Raw genomic sequence first — 24855 nt, 5'->3', positions numbered from 1 at the left:
TAACATGGTACTGTACCATGTCTGCGGAACTGCTGCGCTTCTGCAGGGCCAAAACCGCAGCACAATCCGCAACGTGTGCACATAGCCTAAAAGTGTTACATCAGAAATATACCAGATTGATAAACCATGGTATATTCTCCTTCATGCTGCCATGTCCTGATCCATCTACCTTAATCCACAGGTACGTCTGATCCCTCTTAATCCAGAATACCCACTGCACCCCTCAACAACATGCATTCCTCATCCTCTGTTTTGTAACTGACCTCCTACTCTGTTCCACACTTATTCACTCCTCACACAATGGCCTCCAAGACTTCTCCCGAATATCCCCTATCCTAGGGAATACCATGCCTCAACACGTAAAATTATCCATCACCCTCGGATCCTACACATGGAACCTGAAAACCCATCTCTTCAGGAAAGCCTACAGCCTACAATAAGCATTCTGCCGCCTCACCACCGCCTGAGCTGCCGCCTCATCACCACCAGAGCTGCTGCACCCCCGGCCATCTGTCTCTTCCCCACCATCCCATAGAATGTAAGTCCGCAAGGACAGGGTCCTCTCCCCTCTGCGCCAGTCTGTCATTGTAAATTTGTTTACTGTTAACGATATCTATAACTTTGTATGTAACCCCCCTTCTCATGTACAGAAACATGGAATTAATGATGCTATATAAATAAATAATAGAAAAGGAGGATCTGATGGAGGCGATACTATTTCTCAGAACAAATTCATACACTGCACACATGCTGTTCAGTACGTTTTTGTTGAAAACTTTTTTCCCCACTTACTGCAGAGTGTACAATAAATTTTAAATATGCAAAAGTTTTTTGTTCTAAAGTTGCATTCCAATAATTATATTTTATGTTCTATTTAAATGGCTTTATTATTGTATCATAATAATGATTAAAAGCCTGATGTTACCATTTTACTACAGTAAATTTATCACTTTAACTTAAACATGAGCCACGTATGAGGGAGTCCGAGTCATGGAAATTGAGTCGTCGGAGGTTTGGCTTACCGACTCTCCACAGTCCTGGTAGCGGAAGTGTGCTTGGGTATATTGGTAGTGTGGTGGGGAGCAGCAGCAGTGTATTGGGGTGCGGCGGGAGTGTGGTGGGGTGCAGGAGGGTGTGGTGGAGTTGTGACACTGCAGCTTGCCTCATTCATCATTAGATGTGGAGTTCCCTATTCCAAACATCACACTACAGTTCCTGGCCGGAGAGGCGCTTCTAGCGAGCTGCGCTATCCAGCTCCACATTCATTAAGTCACATCATGAATCCAGGGCTCCTGACTCCACCTTGCTCCTCATCACATCCGGCTAGAAATTCGCATCTGGGTGAATGTGATGAGTGACATGAAAAATGTGTCTTCTGCAGAGAGCCAGGACGATGGGAATACAAGCTGCGGGCGACGAGAGTACAAGCTGCGGGCGACGAGAGTACAAGCTGCGGGTGATAAACATATGGATGTTATGTAGCCATGTCTGGTTCCAGACCTCCTAATGTATCATTGCTTTACATCGGACAGCGCCTGCAGCCGGTGAGAATCGCACGGATCTCAGAGATTATAATGATTATTACTTGTGCACACCTGCCTGTAATATTACAGTACAAGTGGCTGACAATAGGACATAGACCTGGGGTGGCTGTTGTACTTACTGTGAAGGCAGCATACTGACAGTCCGGACAGTGCTCTAATGGTTGGAGTAGAGCCACATTCATGTGAGGCATCAGCGGTGGCGATGTATGTGACATGTGAGAACGCACAGGAGCCTCTACGCCATTGTGCTCAGACTCCCATTATCGGCACAATAAAAGGACAGAAGGAATCTGTCTGTCCCCGGGGAACGTGTTGGGGAAAAAATATCACACTTCATTTCCATGCAAATAACCCCGACGGCGAGACGCCTCCCCGAGAACACACATTTATAGGAGAAGGGGATTAGGTAAGAAAAGTACCTTCTTCAGATTAATCCACTGCTTGAAGTAATCTGCGACCTGCAGTCCTAAATATTCACACTGTCCCGGCAGCCTGTAAGAGGGGAGAGAGAGAAGCGTTTAGTCTCCACCGGCTCAGTGCATGCCAATCCTCATTATGTCACAGAATCCACGCGGCGGCCATACTGCTGCAGAAGGTACCGGTCCACCAGACTGGTGACAATTCACAGGGCGCGGTGATGTTATAATGTCCTGCGGTCCTCCGAGTGAAGATCTCCATACTACAGTGGAGAAAATCTACAGGAAAAAAAGCTGCAAGATTGAAACTAGGAAATACTTAAGAGTCCAAAACTAGAAAAAAAGCAATCCGCATCGCTGTAACACCTGAGCCAAAGGAACCCAGCTATGGGGCCAATACCGCTGCCGGCATATGCGCCTGGACGCTCGAGCGCCAATCCAAAAGAAATACCTTGCCAAAAGCCCGCGCAAGGAAGAAGATGACGGATGGCACTCACCGTCCTATAAAATCCAATGTTTATTGAAACCGTTTAAAACATCCTCGGCAGGGGAGTCCCATGTGAAATGCAAGGACGACGGCCGTTTCATGCGGAACCCGTAGAGGCGTAATGGTGTGACACGGCCCTTGCATCCCACATTTGACTCCCCCGCCGAGGATCTTTTAAACAGTTTCAATAAACATCGGATTTTATAGGACGGTGAGTGCCATCTTCATCTTCTTCCTTGCATGGACTATAGGAAATACTTAACACTTCTGGAAAAATCCAGGAACCAGTAAGGAAGCTGTGACTGACAGATCTAATCTAATCAAATCCACACAAACTGGAGGCAAAGCAGAAAAGAGTGGAGAAAATGTTCTATAGATCCCACATAATGCACACAGGGTGTAATCCGGCCAGGCCTGCTCCGCGACCAGCTGGAAACGACCATCACGAAGCTGTTGACGGATCTGGTATATATCAGTGAGCAGCTGGGCTCCCAACACTGCAGGAACGGACATATTACACAGGACTGCCCAGTAATGGCCGTGTGTGAGCAATTACCGGTTACACAGGACTGACCAGCAGTGGCTGTATGTGAGCAATGACTGGTTACATAGGACTGCCCAGTAATGGCCGCGTGTGAGCAATGACTGGTTACACAGGACTGCCCAGTAATGGCCGTGTGTGAGCAATGACTGGTTACACAGGTCTGCCCAGTAATGGCCGTGTGTGAGCAATGACTGGTTACACAGAACTACCCAGTAATGGCCGTGTGTGAGCAATGACTGGTTACACAGGACTGCACAGTAATGGCCGTGTGTGAGCAATGACTGGTTACACAGGTCTGCCCAGTAATGGCCGTGTGTGAGCAATGACTGGTTACACAGAACTACCCAGTAATGGCCGTGTGTGAGCAATGACTGGTTACACAGGACTACCCAGTAATGGCCGTGTGTGAGCAATGACTGGTTACACAGGACTGCACAGTAATGGCTGTGGGTGAGCAATGACCGGTTACACAGGACTGCCCCATAATGGCCGTGTGTGAGCAATGACCGGTTACACAGGACTGCCCCATAATGGCCGTGTGTGATCAATGACCGGTTACACAGGACTGCCCAGTAATGGGCCGTGTGTGAGCAATGACCGGTTACACAATGAACTGAATACAGTAACAGCTCCTGAAGAAGGTTCAGGTAAGATGAAACATTGTAATTGTGGCAGTGCGCTTGTGATGGAACACTGCAGGGCGCAGGCACAGCAGGAGAGAAGTGAGAGGAATGGATAGGTCATTAGGAGATAAGACACAGGTAGAGAATAGATAGATAAGTAGGTGGCAATGTGTCATCTATGTATCGGTCACATCTATGAGCCACCATTACTGTACCGGTCCCGGCCTCGGCGCACTTTTACCTTTTAGCTCGTCGTATATTAACCTTATACATAAAGATCAGTGCCCGGAGGATGGCACTGGAACTTCACAAGAGTTTAATAAGTTTCCGTACCGGTAACATTTTGTCGCTCGGCGCCTCCAAGCTGCGGAATATGGGATTGTAGATTTATTCCCCGGTAATCAGGGGCTCGCCGCTGCCTCCATGATGAATGCTCACCTCCTCTTATCCTTAAGTGTGGCGGGTGCGGATGTGGTGATGGATGGCGAGCCATTGTGTGCTATCTCCGCTACACTTAGCAGGGCATCATTATCCCAGGATGGCACAGGGTGACATACGGCGTTAGGTACCAGGGGGAGGGGCGCTAATTGTACAACAATGGAGGGGAGACGTGGGGCCGTTATCTGAGTGCTGACACCTTTATCTGGGGCTGGCGAGTGACAGCGCGGCACAAATTACAGCCTCCCCTTTGTATTGTATCCTCTCGTGCAAACAGCGGATGATAAAATGTGTCAGCGAGGTGATAGCTTATCAATTTAACCCTAATTATCCTGGAGGTCAGCGCACAAATAAAGGCTGCGGAATCTCAACAGGTTCTGCTGGAAATAAACCGCCACGAGAGGCGGCAGCGGAGGGCGAGGAGAAGTAATTGAATTCCATCTCTCAGGTGCTCCCAGTGTATCAAAAATTAATATCACAACCGCAACTAATCAAAGCGGGTTAATGTCCATCTGCTGCCGCTGCGCTGGGGTCGGTGACAGCGAGGGATGATGGAATCCAACACCACTGGCCCTCCCGGGGGACACACGGATCCTGCAGGGAGCAGAATATTTAGTGTACACTGCCCCTCCCAAACATCGGCCGTCCTCACCCCCACCGCAGTACACCAGGGTCTAATGACAGGAGAGCAGGGGGGCTCCGGAGATGGCTCCCGCAGGGGGCACACGCCCCAGAGGGGTCAGGCAAGGGGGGAATGAACGCTCCAGATAGGTCAGGCAAGGGGGGGAATGAGCGCTCCAGGGGGTGCAGGCCGCTGGGTGATTGGGAGCATGAAGAGAGAGGTCAAGCCAGGAGGTGAGGGGCAGCACACTTTCATGACTCGCGATGGCAGAAACTTTCCACGAGGTGGAGCTAAAGAGTAAAATGCATGGTCCCCTCTCCCCATTAGAAACACTTGCTGAACGCACCTATGAAAGGGGCTGGAAGACTGGAGGTCGGCCAAAAGCCCACTAACCGAAATGACACCACGGCAGTGCGCTCCACAGCGCCACCCCCTAGGAGTGGCTGCACAGGACAGATGCTGTGTGAGACTACAAGAATACACAGCCAGCAATGAATAAAGATCAGAATGAGATATTCACTGTTCTCATCTTGGTTACACCACAGATTTGAGAATGCAGCTCTGGGTGTGACTGGAGTACAATTATAAGGGGTCGCAAAGTCACGGCAAAACGCCAGACAACCTTTATGGTTTTCAAGAAGATCAAAGCAAAAAAGTGCAACATGACCAAAACTTGTGAATGCACCCTACAAGCGGAGGCAGAACGATCCAACGCCCCATTGTTTCATTGTGAGAGGAGACCGTGCGACTGACAGGCGATGAAGGAGTCGGAGAGAAGCAGAATCCTCCCGGACGTCAGCTCCTCAGCCTCATTACAGAACTTGGCGACTGCTCCGCGCACCTGACGGCCGAGGACGGCGCTGATCCTCGGCACAGGAATTCTCCGGAGGAAAGTCACAATATAGCAAAGCTGCTAATGATCCGCTGCCGGGCGGCGCCTGACGAGTCGGGACAAACCGTTTTGAGTGGTTGTCAGCGATCTCGTCCGCTTGTTTTAAATTACTGTTGTTTTTTTCTCATTCGGTCCCCAATCTGCGGAGTCTTCATCGCCGGCGCCGCGCACAATACACGTGTTTACCGCCTATAGTGACAGCCTCATATCAAATAAATAATTACCACAACATGGTCATAATGAGATGCGGCTTATTACCGAGCTGCTGACAGCACCACTCCAGCTTTATTTATTTCACCTTGTCACGGTACAACAAGTCTATAAGCGGAGCGTCAGCGGGAAATATCACTGCGTGAAGAGGAGGCATGACAGGCATCCGCGCACCGACTCAATCTGCTGTCAGCCAGCGCTAATGAATGGAAGCGTCAGGATTTCTGCTCTGGAAGTCGCAGCCTTACATCCCACCTACACCCAGGGCTGAGCGTCACCAGCGGGAGAGATCGCCGGGCGAGCGGACCACGGCAGCAACACACTGGAGTGACGCCCACTGCTACAAAGAGGAAAACCAGTCAGAGCACAAAGACTTCAATACGACCTGTGCGACTCCTGGGACGAGGCCATGTAATGACCCCCAAAAAAGTGCACTGATATTGTGGGGTCCGTGCAAAAAGTAATCGTGAGTCAGAAAATAAAAGATATCACACAAAGTGTGGCGAAAAGCTGCTGCGATACGTCACCAGACCAGCGGAATCCACAAAGTGGAGGGTGAAATGTGCAGGAAAGCACAGGGCTCAGCTACTCGGGAAGGTCCCGACAGTCCAGAGCATCACAATGCATGGACAGAGAGGAGAGCGGCCACCACCAGGAAGGTCCTGACAGTCCAGAGCATCACACAATGCACGGACAGAGAGGAGAGCGGCCACCACCAGGAAGGTCCTGACAGTCCAGAGCATCACACAATGCACGGACAGAGAGGAGAGCGGCCACCACCAGGAAGGTCCTGACAGTCCAGAACATCACAATGCATGGACAGAGAGGAGAGCGGCCACCACCGGGAAGGTCCTGACAGTCCAGAGCGTCACACAATGCACAGACAGAGAGGAGAGCGGCCACCACCGGGAAGGTCCTGACAGTCCAGAGCATCACAATGCACGGACAGAGAGGAGAGCGGCCACCACCGGGAAGGTCCTGACAGTCCAGAGCATCACACAATGCACGGACAGAGAGGAGAGCGGCCACCACCAGGAAGGTCCTGACAGTCCAGAGCATCACACAATGCACGGACAGAGAGGAGAGCGGCCACCACCGGGAAGGTCCTGACAGTCCAGAGCATCACAATGCACGGACAGAGAGGAGAGCAGCCACCACCGGGAAGGTCCTGACAGTCCAGAGCGTCACACAATGCACGGACAGAGAGGAGAGCGGCCACCACCGGGAAGGTTCTGACAGTCCAGAGCGTCACACAATGCACGGACAGAGAGGAGAGCGGCCACCACCGGGAAGGTCCTGACAGTCCAGAGCGTCACACAATGCACGGACAGAGAGGAGAGCGGCCACCACCGGGAAGGTCCTGACAGTCCAGAGCGTCACACAATGCACGGACAGAGAGGAGAGCGGCCACCACCGGGAAGGTCCTGACAGTCCAGAGCGTCACACAATGCACAGAGAGGAGAGCAGCCACCACCGGGAAGGTCCTGACAGTCCAGAGAGTCACACAATGCACGGACAGAGAGGAGAGCGGCCACCACCGGGAAGGTCCTGACAGTCCAGAGCGTCACACAATGCACGCACAGAGAGGAGAGCAGCCACCACCAGGAAGGTCCTGACAGTCCAGAGCGTCACACAATGCACGGACAGAGAGGAGAGCAGCCACCACCGGGAAGGTCCTGACAGTCCAGAGCGTCACACAATGCACGGACAGAGAGGAGAGCGGCCACCACCGGGAAGGTCCTGACAGTCCAGAGAGTCACACAATGCACAGAGAGGAGAGCAGCCACCACCGGGAAGGTCCTGACAGTCCAGAGAGTCACACAATGCACGGACAGAGAGGAGAGCGGCCACCACCGGGAAGGTCCTGACAGTCCAGAGCGTCACACAATGCACGCACAGAGAGGAGAGCAGCCACCACCAGGAAGGTCCTGACAGTCCAGAGCGTCACACAATGCACGGACAGAGAGGAGAGCAGCCACCACCGGGAAGGTCCTGACAGTCCAGATCGTCACACAATGCACGGACAAAGAAGAGAGCAGCCACCACCAGGAAGGTCCTGACAGTCCAGAGCGTCACACAATGCACGGACAGAGAGGAGAGCGGCCACCACCGGGAAGGTCCTGACAGTCCAGAGCGTCACAATGCACGGACAGAGAGGAGATCGGCCACCACCAGGAAGGTCCTGACAGTCCAGAGCGTCACACAATGCACGGACAAAGAAGAGAGCAGCCACCACCGGGAAGGTCCTGACAGTCCAGAGCGTCACACAATGCACGGACAAAGAAGAGAGCAGCCACCACCAGGAAGATACTGACAGTCCAGAGCGTCACACAATGCACGTAGAGAGAAGAGAGCGGCCACCACCGGGAAGGTCCTGACAGTCCAGAGCATCACACAATGCACGCACAGAGAAGAGAGCGGCCACCACCGGGAAGGTCCTGACAGTCCAGAGCGTCACACAATGCACGGACAGAGAGGAGAGCGGCCACCACCGGGAAGGTCCTGACAGTCCAGAGCGTCACACAATGCACGGACAGAGAGGAGAGCGGCCACCATCGGGAAGGTCCTGACAGTCCAGAGCGTCACACAATGCACGGACAGAGAGGAGAGCGGCCACCACCGGGAAGGTCCTGACAGTCCAGAGCGTCACAATGCACGGACAGAGAGGAGAGCAGCTACCACCAGGAAGGTCCTGACAGTCCAGAGCGTCACACAATGCACAGACAGAGAAGAGAGCGGCCACCACCAGGAAGATACTGACAGTCCAGAGCGTCACACAATGCACGTAGAGAGAAGAGAGCGGCCACTACCGGGAAGGTCCTGACAGTCCAGAGCATCACACAATGCACGCACAGAGAAAAGAGCGGCCACCACCGGGAAGGTCCTGACAGTCCAGAGCGTCACACAATGCACGGACAGAGAGGAGAGCGGCCACCACCGGGAAGGTCCTGACAGTCCAGAGCGTCACACAATGCACGGACAGAGAGGAGAGCGGCCACCACCGGGAAGGTCCTGACAGTCCAGATCATCACACAATGCACGGACAGAGAGGAGAGCGGCCACCACTAGGAAGGTCCTGACAGTCCAGAGCATCACACAATGCACAGGCAGAGAGGAGAGCGTCCACCACCGGGAAGGTCCTGACAGTCCAGAGCATCACAATGCACGGACAGAGAGGAGAGCGGCCACCACCGGGAAGGTCCTGACAGTCCAGAGCGTCACACAATGCACGGACAGAGAGGAGAGCGGCCACCACCGGGAAGGTCCTGACAGTCCAGAGCGTCACACAATGCACAGACAGAGAAGAGAGCGGCCACCACCAGGAAGATACTGACAGTCCAGAGCGTCACACAATGCACGTAGAGAGAAGAGAGCGGCCACCACCGGGAAGGTCCTGACAGTCCAGAGCATCACACAATGCACGCACAGAGAAGAGAGCGGCCACCACCGGGAAGGTCCTGACAGTCCAGAGCGTCACACAATGCACGGACAGAGAGGAGAGCGGCCACCACCGGGAAGGTCCTGACAGTCCAGAGCGTCACACAATGCACGGACAGAGAGGAGAGCGGCCACCACCGGGAAGGTCCTGACAGTCCAGAGCGTCACACAATGCACGGACAGAGAGGAGAGCAGCCACCACCGGGAAGGTCCTGACAGTCCAGAGCGTCACAATGCACGGACAGAGAGGAGAGCAGCCACCACCAGGAAGGTCCTGACAGTCCAGAGCGTCACACAATGCACAGACAGAGAAGAGAGCGGCCACCACTAGGAAGGTCCTGACAGTCCAGAGCGTCACACAATGCACGGACAAAGAAGAGAGCAGCCTCCATTGGGAAGGTCTTGACAGTCCAGAGCGTCACACAATGCACATACAGAGAAGCGTGCTGCCACCACCGGGAAGGTCCTGACAATCCAGTGTCACACAATGCACGGACAAAGAAAAGAGTGGCCACCACCAGGAAGATACTGACAGTCCAGAGCGTCACACAATGCACGTATACAGAAGAGAGCGGCCACCACCGGGAAGGTCCTGACAGTCCAGAGCGTCATACAATGCACGCACAGAGAAGAGTGCGGCCACCACCGGGAAGGTCCTGACAGTCCAGAGCGTCACACAATGCACGGACAGAGAAGAGAGCGGCCACCACCGCCAAGGTCCTGACAGTCCAGAGCGACAGACAAAGAAGAGAGCAGCCACCACCGGGAAGGTCCTGACAGTCCAGAGCATCATACAATGCACGGACAGAGAAGAGAGCGGCAACCACCAGGAAGGTCCTGACAGTCCAGAGCGTCACACAATGCACGGACAAAGAAGAGAGCAGCCTCCATTGGGAAGGTCTTGACAGTCCAGAGCGTCACACAATGCACATACAGAGAAGAGAGCGGCCACCACCGGGAAGGTCCTGACAGTCCAGAGCGTCACACAATGCACAGACAGAGAACAGAGCGGCCACCACCGGGAAGGTCCTGACAGTCCAGAGCATCATACAATGCACGGACAGAGAAGAGAGCGGCCACCACCGGGAACGTCCTGATAGTCCAGAGCGTCACGCAATGCACGGACAGAGAACAGAGCGGCCACCACCGGGAAGGTCCTGACAGTCCAGAGCGTCACACAATGCATGGACAGAGAAGAGAGCGGCCACCACCGGGAAGATACTGACAGTCCAGAGCGTCACACAATGCTAAGGACAAAGACGAGAGTGGACACCAACGAGAAGATTCCGGACTGCAGGCATCATGGATGGTGCGACAACTCTCGAAATAGGTATCTGATTCATTAGCTGCAAGATTCACCTCACCGGACAATGATGGACGCCATGGGAGCTAATTAAAGGGGCTGTCGCCCACAGAGTATTGTTCTGAATCCTGCCAGGTCTAGGACTGTCTACACTACTGCCCAAGTCTCTGTTTGGCTGTAGTTATCACGTCGACACTGCTGCAGTCAATCACTGAAGTGAGGAGCTCTGATAATGAAGACGTAAAGAGTCATCGAGCTCAGTGATCAGCTGCAGCGCTATCACTGCAGCCAAGACCAGGAGGGGGCATGCACACAAGACATAACTTGCAAGATAGCCGGAAAATCCACAATGAGTATGAAGAGGCAAATTCCACCAGCGGAAACTCTGAACATCGAAGCAGATTTACATGTGATGAAACCTAACAAACATCTGCAGCAAGAACTGTGAGGCTATGTGCACACATACGCAGAAAATTTCTGCATAAAAACAGGACTCCTTCCCAGAACACACGCGTTCTTTTCCGCGCGCTTTGTGCGTTTTTTGCGCAAAAACAGCGTGTTTTTATGCGTTTTTTCCGCGCGTCCCCAGACACACAGAAAATAGCAAGAAATGTGGAATTTTCCACAAAATTAATGAGCATGCTGCAGTTTTTCCCGGCAAAAAACTCAATATGCACAAAAAGTGCAAAATGCATTAAAATGAAAGGGAAGCTTCTTGTAAGCGTTTTTTTAAGCGGATTTTTTGGTAAATCCGTGGAAAAAAAACACGAAAAAAAACAGAACGTGTGAACACAGCCTGAATGTCAAATCCTGAGCGCCGCTCACTTCAGCGGTGGTTTTCCTCCAATGGATGAGATGTGATTAACGCTCGTGCTGTACTACTGAATGTCAATCTTAAAAAGCTACACAGAAAAACTGGCGTGTCCATCTAGTGTGAATACACGCTAACGATCTTACGCACCAAGATACATGGGCGCATTATCCCATGACCCTACACGGCCATCTCAGGTGTTCCCCTTTTCATACGACGACTTCCAAGTGTAAGGCTATGTGCCCACGTAGCGTTTTATTCCGGACACTAAAAACCGGATTCCTTCCCAGAAATCGCGCTGTATTTTCCGCACGATTTCATCGCGATTTTCGTGTGCGATATTCAAGCACTTTCCAAGCGATTTGAAGCATCGCTTGGAAAGTGATTGACAGGTTGGTCACACTCGTCAAACATAGTGGTTGACAAGTGTGACCAGCTTTTTACTATTGAGGCCGCCTATGTGGCCTCAATAGTAAAAAATAGAATGTTAAAATGCTAAAAAAAATTTAAAAAAAAAATCGGGGTATATTTACCTTCCGGCGTCCCACGCTGCATTCCCGGGCCTCAGCGTTCCCAGTAATGCCTTGCGAGACCTGTGATGACGTAGTCTCGCGTTACTATAGCGATCTCGCGAGACCTCTAGAGTCACGCGAGACTACGTCATCACAGGACCTTGCCGCAAGGCATTACTGGGAACGCTGAGGCCGGGAATGCAGCGCGGGACGCCGGAAGGTAAATATAACCCGATTTTTTATTTTTTTATTCTTTTTTTTACAGGGGTATGGTACCCAGGGCCTGGAGGACAGTCTCCTCTCCTCCACACCGTGGGTACCATCCGCACATGAGACGCTTAACTTCCCGCATGGTGGGCATAGCCACATGCGGGAAGTAAGCGATTCTCATGCATTCCTATGGGTGCGGAATCACTGCAATTCTTTGCGATTCCGCACAAAGATTGAGCATGCTGCGATTTTTTTCTTCGATGCGATTCCGCTGCGGAAGAAAGCGCAGCATTAGCACAGCACGTGCGGAATGCCATAGGAATGCATGGGGGGCGTTCTGTACACGATTTTTAAACGTTTTTGCAGCATTTTCGAGCCAAAAATCGCGGCAAAAACGCTTAAAAATCGCTACGTGGGCACACAGCCTAAGACGTTTATTTTGCTTCCCTTTCTTGCGCCTGGCCGCCATCTTGCTCTGGTAAGTCACCATTGTTGGCTGGAGCTGACGCTCGTCCACTTCTAGAACTACAGTATAATTAGTCATGTCGTCTCTAGTGGAGAACAGGCAGTGAAAAAAATCAGTGAACTTCACCGAGCGAAATAGAAAGGTTTCCTCAAAGGACGAATTAGTCTCACATTTTGGAAATCTATGACCATGACACACATTGCCTCGGCAGCCCACACGCATGTGGCTGTAAAAGCGAGGCGGACACGCACCGACACGGAGCGACTTCTCACTGACCGACCGGCACATTACAATGCGCTTCTCCTGCAGATTCTCCTCACAAGTGGATACATTGTAACAAGAGATTACAAGGCACATGCTCCATTCTCAGCTCTTCAGATCCCTCCTCACTGGTCAGTGATGCCGGAGGGCACGATCTGGCTTCCTGCAGAGCAGTGGCCACTTCACAGGGGCCTGCAGCCACCACACGGCACGAGCCGTGGACACGGCTGCCTGCTCTGATCATCTGTAACGTGCCGCTGAAGACAGAGCTCTTTGCAGTCACTGGGATGTGTTAGTAATTATTTTCCCAGTGTCACACGGCTGTCATTCTCCAGGAGACACAGAGTCAGCCTGAGGCAGCCTGCAAGACTGAACGAGGCAAGAAAAGACGCCGCGCAGGTTCCGGCATCCACCTCTTCAATCTCCTGCCGCTCCGTCCTTCAGAACTCGGCAGCTCCATCTATTTATTTACTCCTCACAAAGGCGACGCTTCCGAGTTCTCACCCGACTGCATCCTTCTCACAGTAAATTACCTGCTGCACCGGGGGCCCCGATACAAGCTGCGAGCCACAAAGTAACCTGCTGCGTCTAATCTGTTGGTGGCCTGGAGCCAGAGGATGATGGCAGGCGGTGACGGCCCTGTCCGCCGGAGTCTGCCGCAATCACATCCACATTCAGAAGACGACGAACTGCAGGAAAAGTCCTGAAACTAAAATACAGACTGACGGGAACGTCATCTGTATGTATTGTATACTCCGAGCTGAGACCCTGCAGGATGGCCGAGAGGAAGCAAAGCATCAGCGCAAGCATCAATGAGAGAAGAGAGGAAAAGGCTGGATACAAAGAACAGGACCCCACTAACCACCGAGCAACAGGAACAGAGGGAACCCAAACACGAGCACCGACACTGCAGAATAGTGCGCGCAGCTCCGGGGTACAAATCAGGGCATAAATCAGGATCAGTAATGTAATGTATGTACACAGTGACTGCACTAGCAGAATAGTGAGTGCAGCTCTGGAGTATAATACAGGATGTAACTCAGGATCAGCAATGTAATGTATGTACACAGTGACTGCACTAGCAGAATAGTGAGTGCAGCTCTGGAGTATAATACAGGATGTAACTCAGGATCAGTAATGTATGTACACAGTGACTGCACCAGCAGAATAGTGAGTGCAGCTCTGGAGTATAATACAGGATGTAACTCAGGATCAGTAATGTATGTACACAGTGACTGCACCAGCAGAATAGTGAGTGCAGCTCTGGGGTATAATACAGGTTGTAACTCAGGATCAGTAATGTATATACACAGTGACTGCACCAGCAGAATAGTGAGTGCAGCTCTGGAGTATAATACAGGATGTAACTCAGGATCAGTAATGTATATACACAGTGACTGCACCAGCAGAATAGTGAGTGCAGCTCTGGAGTATAATACAGGATGTAACTCAGGATCAGTAATGTATGTACACAGTGACTGCACCAGCAGAATAGTGAGTGCAGCTCTGGGGTATAATACAGGTTGTAACTCAGGATCAGTAATGTATATACACAGTGACTGCACCAGCAGAATAGTGAGTGCAGCTCTGGGGTATAATACAGGATGTAACTCAGGATCAGTAATGTATATACACAGTGACTGCACCAGCAGAATAGTGAGTGCAGCTCTGGAGTATAATACAGGATGTAACTCAGGATCAGTAATGTATGTACACAGTGACTGCACCAGCAGAATAGTGAGTGCAGCTCTGGGGTATAATACAGGTTGTAACTCAGGATCAGTAATGTATGTACACAGTGACTGCACCAGCAGAATAGTAAGTGCAGCTCTGGAGTATAATACAGGATGTAACTCAGGATCAGTAATGTATGTACACAGTGACTGCACCAGCAGAATAGTGAGTGCAGCTCTGGGGTATAATACAGGATGTAACTCAGGATCAGTAATGTATATACACAGTGACTGCACCAGCAGAATAGTGAGTGCAGCTCTGGAGTATAATACAGGATGTAACTCAGGATCAGTAATGTATGTACACAGTGACTGCACCAGCAGAATAGTGAGTGCAGCTCTGGGGTATAATACAGGATGTAACTCAGGATCAGTAATGTATGTACACAGTGACTGCCCCAGCAGAATAGTGAGTGCAGCTCTGGAGTATAATACAGGATGTAAAGGGCCAGTCACACTAAGCGATATCGCTATGTCTGATACTTACCTCCGACCGCTCCCCCCGCTGGTTATCGCTGATCGCGCGAGAATGTCCTGGGCCGTTTCTCGTCGCCAGCTTCCTGCTGGGCTTCCTGCTGTGACGACGCATGGACGCGGGCGGGAGGACATCTTCATCGCCTCGTCTGACACGTAAGTAGCGACCCCCGACCCTTGCAATGTCGCTGGTGAGATCTGCGTGTGTGGCAGCTCACTAGCGACCACTTAGCGATGTACCAGCGATCCTGACCACGTCATATCGCTGGTCGGAATCGCTGGTACATCGCTAAGTGTGACAGTACCTTTACTCAGGATCAGTAATGTAATGTATGTACACAGTGACTGCACCAGCAGAATAGTGAGTGCAGCTCTGGGGTATAATACAGGATGTAACTCGGGATCAGTAATGTAATGTATGTACACAGTGACTGCACCAGCAGAATAGTGAGTGCAGCTCTGGGGTATAATACAGGATGTAACTCGGGATCAGTAATGTAATGTATGTACACAGTGACTGCACCAGCAGAATAGTGAGTGCAGCTCTGGAGTATAATACAGGAGGTAACTCAGATCAGTAATGTAAAGTATGTACACAGTGACTGCACCAGCAGAATAGCGAGTGCTGCTCTGGGGTACTTTTTTTTTGTATTTTGGGTCTATATTTGCGCTCATCAAGGCTTCCTGTTCCAGTAAAAGATCCCTATTAGTTGGGAGCTCAGACAGAAAACTTCTAAATGACTTATTGGGACTAGTCTAATTACGTGATGGAGGGGGCACTTACTTGAGATCTGTGCCTCCCGTCTCGTTACAGAAAGCTGTCGTAATGATGACCCATTTTGAGCTTGTAAATGTACAGAAAAGCAATAAATAGTGAAGAATCGGAGAGATGTTAATTCAGTTATTTGGAGGGCCAGCAGCAGCGTCTCCAAAAGAAGAATTACACACAGAGAATAAAACGGAGAGAGTGGCGTGATTTACTGACGAGCTTTCACCAGGAGCGGGAAATTTACTGACGAGCCTTCGCTAATGTGCACATAAGACGAGGACGCGGACTATAAACTTCAGCGCAGGCGCTGCTTTATAACCGCAGTAAACTTAACAGCAGCCGCCATTTAAACCTGACACTGAGCGCAGTTGCAGAGGCCGCACAGGTCCAGAAAAAAGGCCGGAGGTAAAGTGGGTAAACCCCAAATTGTCATATTCAGGATCAGGCTCATAAAAACGTGACACCTCGTGGCCAAAGCCTTCACAGCTTCATACGTCTCTTCATGGGTTAAGCCTATATAATATACAGACCACTGAAAAAGTCTTCAAACCGCGTCAACTATTCCAAATTTTTTTCATCTTACATCCACAAATTTATTTAATTGGGATTTTCTGTGACACAAAGAAACTAGTATTTGATGCAAGGTTTTCTAATTATTCTAAAATATATATCTGAACATTGTCACAATGTGCATTAGTATTCAACCCCCCTGTAGTCTGATGCCCATAAATAAAATCCTGAGTGACCCAACGGTCTCAGAAGTCGCATAATTAGGACTTTGCGTCCACCTGGGTGTGATTTATCCTCAGTATAGCTACAGCTGTTCGGTGAAGGCCTCAGAGGTTTGGTGAGAACATTAGGGATGAAACGGTATCATGAAAACCAAGGAGCCCACAAGACAGGTCAGGGATAAACATAACCCAGAAATATGGAATGTGCAGGAAAACCACCAAAACGTGGTGTAAGGATGTCACACATTGAACAAAGATTCACTCCATGCAAATATAGAAAAAAAAAACTGGAGGAAAGGGAGCTTTACGAATGCATAACATATAAAAATATTTTATTGGTTGCACAAAACAAATATAGTCACACGACTATATTATAAATAAGGTGTTAAAGATAAACAATAGTTCTGCTCGCGGTGCCTTCAGACAGGTCCTGGGAGTTCACAGCCAATGAACTCACTTCACCTTAATGACGTCAGCGAGAGCGCCGTGGGAAAATTTCCCACCGAACCATAGGTGAAGTGAGTTCATTGACCGAACTCCTGACGGCGCCACTAGCATGAGAACTTTCTCACGTTCGTGGTGACGTCCGACAGGGAATAGGCGTCCAAAGGGAGATACTGAGTACACTATCAGTGTCTCTGCTGCCTGACAGGCTGTATGGTTGCATCATACAATCATGCAGATGTAGCAGAGCAAGACCCGTCGCAGTACAAATGGATTATCTGCTCAGCAGAATGGTGAGGAATGGGTTTTTTTTTTTAATTTTCCTTTTAACTCTTTTGCAGAAGACAATGGCGCCGGGGGAATGGGCAAGGTAGCAAGTATGGTTTAATTATGATTTATTAAAGGAGTATGTGTCTTTCTTTCAATTAAAGACTTTTTCTGGGTGTCTGTGTTTTCATACAATGTGACTATGGGGTTAGTAATGAGGGTGTGTTATTGATGCCTCTCCATTACTAACTTCGGGGCCTGATGTCACCTGACAATACAAAAGTGACACTAACCCACCCAACTATCACCCCACTTGCCACCACTACAGGTCAAGTGGGAAGAGCGAGGTTAAGTGCCCGAATTGGGACATCTTACAGTTGCCCCCTTTTCTGGGGCAACTGAGAGCTAATGTTTTTAGCCTGGGGTGCAAATATCCATGGCCCCTTCCAAGGCCATTAATATCAGCCATCTCCATAGCCTTTGCTGGTTATTAAAGGGGGACCCTACATTATTTTTTCTTAGGGTCCCCCATTTTAATGGCCAGCAAAGGCCAAGTATACAGTTTTGAGCTGCTTTTAATGCAGGAGGACACGCCATTTTTTTCCAGAAAAATAATCTTTTATTAATTAAATACATATACAGGAATTTGTACACACACTGCACTAATTGCATTTGTCACTGACATGTATATATCTACCTATTCTATGTGTATTTACCATATGTAATCCATCTCTTCTATCCTGTTGACTCCTGCAGTGATTTTACAGTATACGGCTGACGACTTGCTTAATCAAATGATTTGCCAAATGAATGTAAAATCTCATCCAGACATTGACAAGGTTCAAAAAAAAAAAAAGATTTTTATTTGAAATAATTACAGTTTCTCCTTCACACTTTGCTTTCTTCACAGAATGCTCCTTTGCAGCAATTCCAGCATTGCAGACCTTTGGCATTCTAGCAGTTAATTTGCAGAGGTAATCTGGAGAAATTTCCCCCATGCTTCCAGAAGCCGCTACCGCAAGTTGGTTTGGCTTGATGGGCACTTTTTGCATACCATACAGTCAAGCTGCTCCCACAACAGCTCAATGGGGCTGAGATCTGGTGACTGCGCTGGCCGCTCCATAACAGAAAGAATACCAGCTGCCTGCTTCTTCCCTACATGGTTCTTGCATAATTTGGAGGTGTGCTTTGGGTCATTGTCCTGTTGTAGGATGAAATTGGCTCCAATCAAGCGCTGTCCACAGGGTATGGCATGGCGCTGCAAAATGGAGTGATAGCCTTCCTTATTCAAAATCCCTTTTACCTTGGACTAATCTCCCACTTTATCAGCACCAAAGCAACTCCAGACCATCACACTACCTCCACCATGCTTGACAGATGGCATCAGGCACTCTTCCAGCATCTTTTCAGTTGTTCTCACAAATGTTCTTCTGTGTGATCCAAACACCTCAAACTTGGATTTGTCTGTCCATAACACTTTTTTCCAATCTTCTTCTGTCCAATGTCTGTGTTCTTTTGCCCATATTAATCTTTTCCTTTTATTAGCCAGTCTCAGATGTGGCTTTTTCTTTACCACTCTGCCCTGAAGGCCAGCATCCCGGAGTCGCCTCTTCACTGCAGACGTTGACACTGGCGTTATGCGTGTACTATTTAATGAAGCTGCCAGTTGAGGACCTGTGAGGCGTCTGTTTCTCAATCTACAGACTTTAAAGTACTTGTCTTGCTGCTCAGTTGTGCAGCGGGGTCTCCCACTTCTCTTTCTACTCTGGTTAGAGCCTGTTTGTGCTCTCTTCTGAAGGGAGTAGTACACACTGTTGTAGGAAATCTTCAGTTTCTTTGCGATTTCTCGCATGGAATAGCCTTCATTTCTAATAACAAGAATAGACTGTCGAGTTTCACATGAAAGTTCTTTTTTCTGGCCATTTTGAGAGTTTAATGGAACCAACAAATGTAATGCTCTAGATTCTCAACTAGCTCAAAGGAAGGTCAGGTTTATAACTTCTCTTAGCAGCCAAACTGTTTTCAGCTGCGCTAACATACTTGCAACAAGGGTTTTCAAGGGTGTTCTAACCATTAATTAGCCTTCTTACACGGTTAGCAAACACAAAGTACCATAAGAACACTGGAGTGATGGTTGTTGGAAATGGGCCTCTATACACCTATAAAGATATTGCATTACACACCAGACGTTTGCAGCTAGAATAGTCATTTACCACATTAAAGGGAATATCTCACCCCTTTTTTCGAATATGAGCTGCCGGCACTGCCATCAGCAGCTTATCTACAGCATTCTGAAATGCTGTAGATAAGCCCCCGATCTAACCTGAAAGATAAGAAAAAAGAGTTAGATTATATTCACTCCGGCGTTCGGTCCGGTCCGATGGGTGTCGCCGTCCGGTCCGGAGCCTTCCATCTTCATACGATGTCGTCCTCTTCTTTCCTTCCTGTCATGGCTCCTGCGCAGGCGCACTGCTCTGCCCTGTTGAGGGCAGAGCAGAGTCGTACAGTGCGCAGGCTCTGGGAGAGGTCCGGCGCCTGCGCACTGCAGTATTCTGCTCTGCCCTCAACAGGGCAGAGCAGTGCGCCTGCGCCGGAGCCACGACAGGAAGGAAAGAAGAGAACGGCATCGTATGAAGATGGGAGGCGCCGGACTGTAACACCCATCGGACCAAGACCGGACCGCCCCCCGGTGAGTATAATCTAACTCCTTTTTCTTATCTTTCAGGTTACATCGGGGGGTTATCTACATTATTACAGAATGCTGTAGATAAGCCCCGGATGGCGGTGCCGGCAGCTCATGTTAGAAAAAAGGGGTGACAGATTCCCTCTAACAATGTATAGAGTGTATTTCTGAGTCATTTAATGTTAGCTTCATTGGAAAAAACTGCTTTTCTTTCAAAAATAAGGAAATGTTGGAAATGTTTAAGTGACCCTAAACTTTTACACGGATATATATATATATATATATATATATATATATATATATATATATATATACACACACACATATATATATATATATATATATATATATATATATATATATATATATATATATATAAAATTCTAACCGGTCACTGTGATTTTACAATACTGTTGAATTCCAACCAGAATACACCACATTCTACTTAATGTGCTTCTGATTAGGTGATCACCTGAACCATCTTATTTGATGAAGGAAAGTATAAAAAAAAATTCCCTGCTGTGGTGTTCACAATCCTCTTGCAATAGGACAAGCTGGACGGCAAAACAAGTGCTAGTAATATCCCAAAAGTAATAGGATATAAAAAAATAACTTTTAACCATGCCAAAGAAGCTGAAAAGAAAAGTCTTGAGTGAGGAAAAGTAGGGCTCAATTCCGGCTTTACTAGCAGAGGGATACAGTGAGCGTCATGTTGCCTCCATCCTTAACATTTCTAAGACGGCAGTCCGTTACACCAAGGTCAAGCAGCAGAGATTGGGGACAACAAATCTACAGACTGGCAGAGATCGAAAGGGACTCTCCACTGACCGGGATGACATCCAGTGAACTACAAAAGGAATGGCAAATGGCAGCTGGGGAGAAGTGCACGGCAAGAATAGTTCTTAACCGGCTCCTAGAGGCAGGGCTCAAGTCATGTAAAGCTAGAAAAAAGCCTTTCATCACTGAGAAGCAAAAGGAGAGCCAGGCTGAAGTTTGCCAAAGACCATAAGGATTGGACCATAAAGGACTGGAGTAAGGTAATCTTCTCTGATGAGTCTAATTTTCAGCTTTGCCCAACACCTGGTCGTCTAATGGTTAGATGGAGACCTGGAGAGGCGTACAAGCCACAGTGTCTGGCACCCAGTGTGAAATTTGGTGGAGGATCGGTGATGATCTGGGCATGAGTCAGCAAGGCTGGAATTGGGCAGGTTAATCTTTGTGAAGAACATATGAACCAAGCCGCATACAAGGTTATCCTGGAATAACAGCTGACTCCTTCTGCTCAGGCAATGTTCCCCAACTCTGAGGACAATGCGCCATGCCACACAGCTAGGTCAATCAATGTGTGGATGAAGGACCACCACATCACACCCCTGTCATGGCCGCCCAATCTCCAGACCTGAACCCCACTGAGAACCTCTGGAATGTAATCAGGAGGAAGATGGATAGTTACAAGCAATCAGACAAAGAAGAACTGCTGACATGTGTGTACCAGGAGTGACATAAGGTCACCCAAAAGCCGTGTGAGACTGGAGGAAAGCAGCCAAGACGCAGGAAAGCTGGGAGTAACAATCATGGGGATTCCACAGAATACTGATTTCTGAACTCTTCCTGAGGTAAAACAATAGTATTGTTGTTTCTAAATGATTATGAACTTGATTTCTTAGCATTATTTGAGGTCTGCATTTTTTTTGTTCTTTTGACCATTTCTCATTTTCTGAAACTAAACACAAAATTTATTGCTTGGAAATTCGGAGACAAGTTATCAGAAGTTTATAGAATAAAAGAGCAATTTACATTTTACTCAAAAATATAAAGAGAAAAATCAGAAACTGAGCATTGTGCAGTGGTCTCTTATTTTTTGCTAGAGTTGTATATATGTTTTAAAGAATATTTCCTTTGAAAACGATGTCTAAATGACAGAGAATTGCTGTATGTAAAAGTTCATGTTAAAATCGCATTGCAATCGGACGTAAATCAGATGCTAGGTGTGAAACATCGGATTGCACTCGCATTACACTCGTGAGACTCTCGGCAGGGAGACTCAGACCGATTTTCATACGTTTAGTGTGACTCAAGCCTTAGTCCTCTACAAATCTGTCTGATCAGCAAGAAGAAGGACATTTCTGAAAACCATAAGAAGTTTCATGTGTGGAGCACAGCGATCATGTGGAAGAAGAGGCTCTGATCAGAGGAGACTAAAGGAGAACTTTGCAGGCTAAATGCAAAACACTATGTGATGGAAAACTAACACTGCACATCACCCTGACAACACCATCCCCAACGTCACGCATAGTGGTGGCAGCATCCTGCTGTGGGGAGACTTTTCTTCAGCAGGGGCAGGAAATCTGGTCAGAGGTGATGGGAAGATGGATGGAGCAAAATACAGGACACTCCTGGAGGAAAACCTGTTAGAGGCTGCAGGAGACACGAGACTGAAGAAAAAGGGGCAAAATGTCACCTCCTATATGTGCAAAGCTGGAGAGACAGACCCCAAAAGACTGCAGCAGAGAAAGCTGGGACAGACAGACCCCAAAAGACTGCAGCAGGAATGGCAGAGAAAGGTGGTCCTACAAAGTACTGATCGGGTGCTGAATACTAACGTATATAGGATAGAATTAGACACAGCAGCCAGTATCACACAGGATAGGATTAGATACAGCAGCCAGCAACACACAGGATAGGATTAGATACAGCAGACAGTACCAAACAGGATAGGATTAGATACAGCCACCCGTATCACACAGGATAGGATTAGACACAGCAGCCAGTATCACACAGGATAGGATTAGATACAGCAGCCAGCAACCCACAGGATAGGATTAGATACAGCAGACAGTACCAAACAGGATAGGATTAGATACAGCCACCCGTATCACACAGGATAGGATTAGATACAGCATCCAGTATCACACAGGATAGGATTAGATACAGCAGGATGACACAGGATAGGATTAGATACAGCAGCCAGTATCACACAGTACATGATTAAATACGGCAGTGTGTGTGCAGACACTGCAGTGATATCTTTCCATAAATGGCATCTCCTCCATTAATCTTGTTGTTAGCCTCCATCTCCCACTGGAGGACGCCATAAATCCGCTATCAGACGCTCGATAATTTTTTATTTTCTTATTAGACGCTAAATTCACAAATTGATGTCAAAATAAAACTAAGCAGCAAACGTCCAGAAATCAGTCTACTGCCGATTCGCGCGGCGCAACAACGAGAGCACAAACATCTGCGCACATTCCACCGACAGCGAAACCCATGGCAGCGCGGAGGGGGTGACCGACACCCATCCACAGCCCACAATGACTGACATCCAGGGAACCCTACCTGTGGAGCAAAGGGCGGCAGACATCGGCACATAGTGAGAAGCTCGGATACTCCTATTCACCAGAGTACTTCACTTTCCGTTCACTCTCCAGACCTCTGCTTGCTGTCAGTTTACGATACGTTAGAAAACGTCTGCAGACTAGTAACTTCTCACTGCATCACTCACAGAATATACATTACTGGTCCACAAGCCAAAGAGTAATAAAGCAGCAGGAAGGAGCAAAGAAAGCGACATTCTCATTACATTTCAGAACTACTACTCTATTTTTTTTATGCATTAAAAAAGCCAACTAAAATGGTATTTAAAAAAAAGAAACAAAATTTTCAAACGCACATCACTGATAAATCCCCTAAAACTATAATTATGTATCTGAGCAGACACAACGTATCAGCATCTAAACAGAATAAGGTGTCTGCATGGTTACAGACAACAAATAAACCCTGATTAGTCAGATTCATGAGATGATGAGGATTCTGATCTCCTACAACTCTCAAAAAATATATATTTTTTTTAATGTCTCATACATTACTGATCCTGAGTTACATCCTGTATTATACTCAAGAGCTGCACTCACTATTCTGCTGGTGCAGTCACTGTGTACATACATTACATTACTGATCCTGAGTTACCTCCTGTATAATACTCCAGAGCTGCGCTCACTATTCTGCTGGTGCAGTCACTGTGTACATACATTACATTACTGATCCTGAGTTACCTCCTGTATTATACCCCAGAGCTGCACTCACTATTCTGCTGGTGCAGTCACTGTGTACATACATTACATTACTGATCCTGAGTTACATCCTGTATTATACTCCAGAGCTGCACTCACTATTCTGCTGGTGCAGTCACTGTGCACATACATTACATTACTGATCCTGAGTTACATTCTGTATTATACTCCAGAGCTGCACTCACTATTCTGCTGGTGCAGTCACTGTGTACATACTTTACTGATCCTGAGTTACCTCCTGTATTATACCCCAGAGCTGCACTCACTATTCTGCAGGTGCAGTCACTGTGTACATACATTACTGATCCTGAGTTACATCCTGTATTATACCCCAGAGCTGCACTCACTATTCTGCTGGTGCAGTCACTGTGTACATACTTTACTGATCCTGAGTTACCTCCTGTATTATACCCCAGAGCTGCACTCACTATTCTGCTGGTGCAGTCACTGTGTACATACATTACATTACTGATCCTGAGTTACATCCTGTATTATACTCAGAGCTGCACTCACTATTCTGCTGGTACAGTCACTGTATGCATACATTACATTACTGATCCTGAGTTACCTCCTCACAGGTCAACGAAAAAAAATTTTTTTTCTGGTGTCCAAAATATTTTAATGAATTTGGGGTATTTTTGGGGTGCTGATTCTGAATATGTCATCAGTTTTGCCAGATTGGCTCAAGTTTTTGAGATTTTTGGTATCTTATTTATAGCACTTGTTGGTAAATGCGACGCATCATCTCATTAATTTCTTTGGATTAGTACTTGAACTGAGCAGTTCTCAATATAGTTTTGTGTTAATTAGTGTTCTAAAAGTTTGTTCATAGCTTGATTTTTGCACTAACTTTATGTTGTTGTCTGTTTTCCAGTGAAAAGCATGAACTCATCATGAAGAAGTT

General features: G+C 48.2%; 1 protein-coding gene across 3 annotated transcripts in view; it reads right to left on the bottom strand.

Annotated features, from left to right (window-relative positions):
- The window catches only part of ERI3 (ERI1 exoribonuclease family member 3), a 365407-nt gene that overhangs the window by 223466 nt on the left and 117086 nt on the right, over window positions 1–24855 (bottom strand). For all 3 annotated transcript variants that reach the window (XM_073544953.1, XM_073544954.1, XM_073544952.1), the window contains one exon: window positions 1964–2036. In XM_073544953.1, the coding sequence (XP_073401054.1) occupies window positions 1964–2036 (73 nt within the window). The remainder of the gene's footprint in view (window positions 1–1963; window positions 2037–24855) is intronic.

The sequence above is a fragment of the Dendrobates tinctorius genome, unplaced genomic scaffold (assembly GCF_039654945.1).
Source record: "Dendrobates tinctorius isolate UK_male_01 unplaced genomic scaffold, ASM3965494v1 ptg000138l, whole genome shotgun sequence".
Taxonomy (NCBI): Eukaryota; Metazoa; Chordata; class Amphibia; order Anura; family Dendrobatidae; genus Dendrobates; species Dendrobates tinctorius.
Note: the sequence above shows the minus strand (reverse complement) of the source record. Positions and strands in the feature narration are given on the sequence as shown.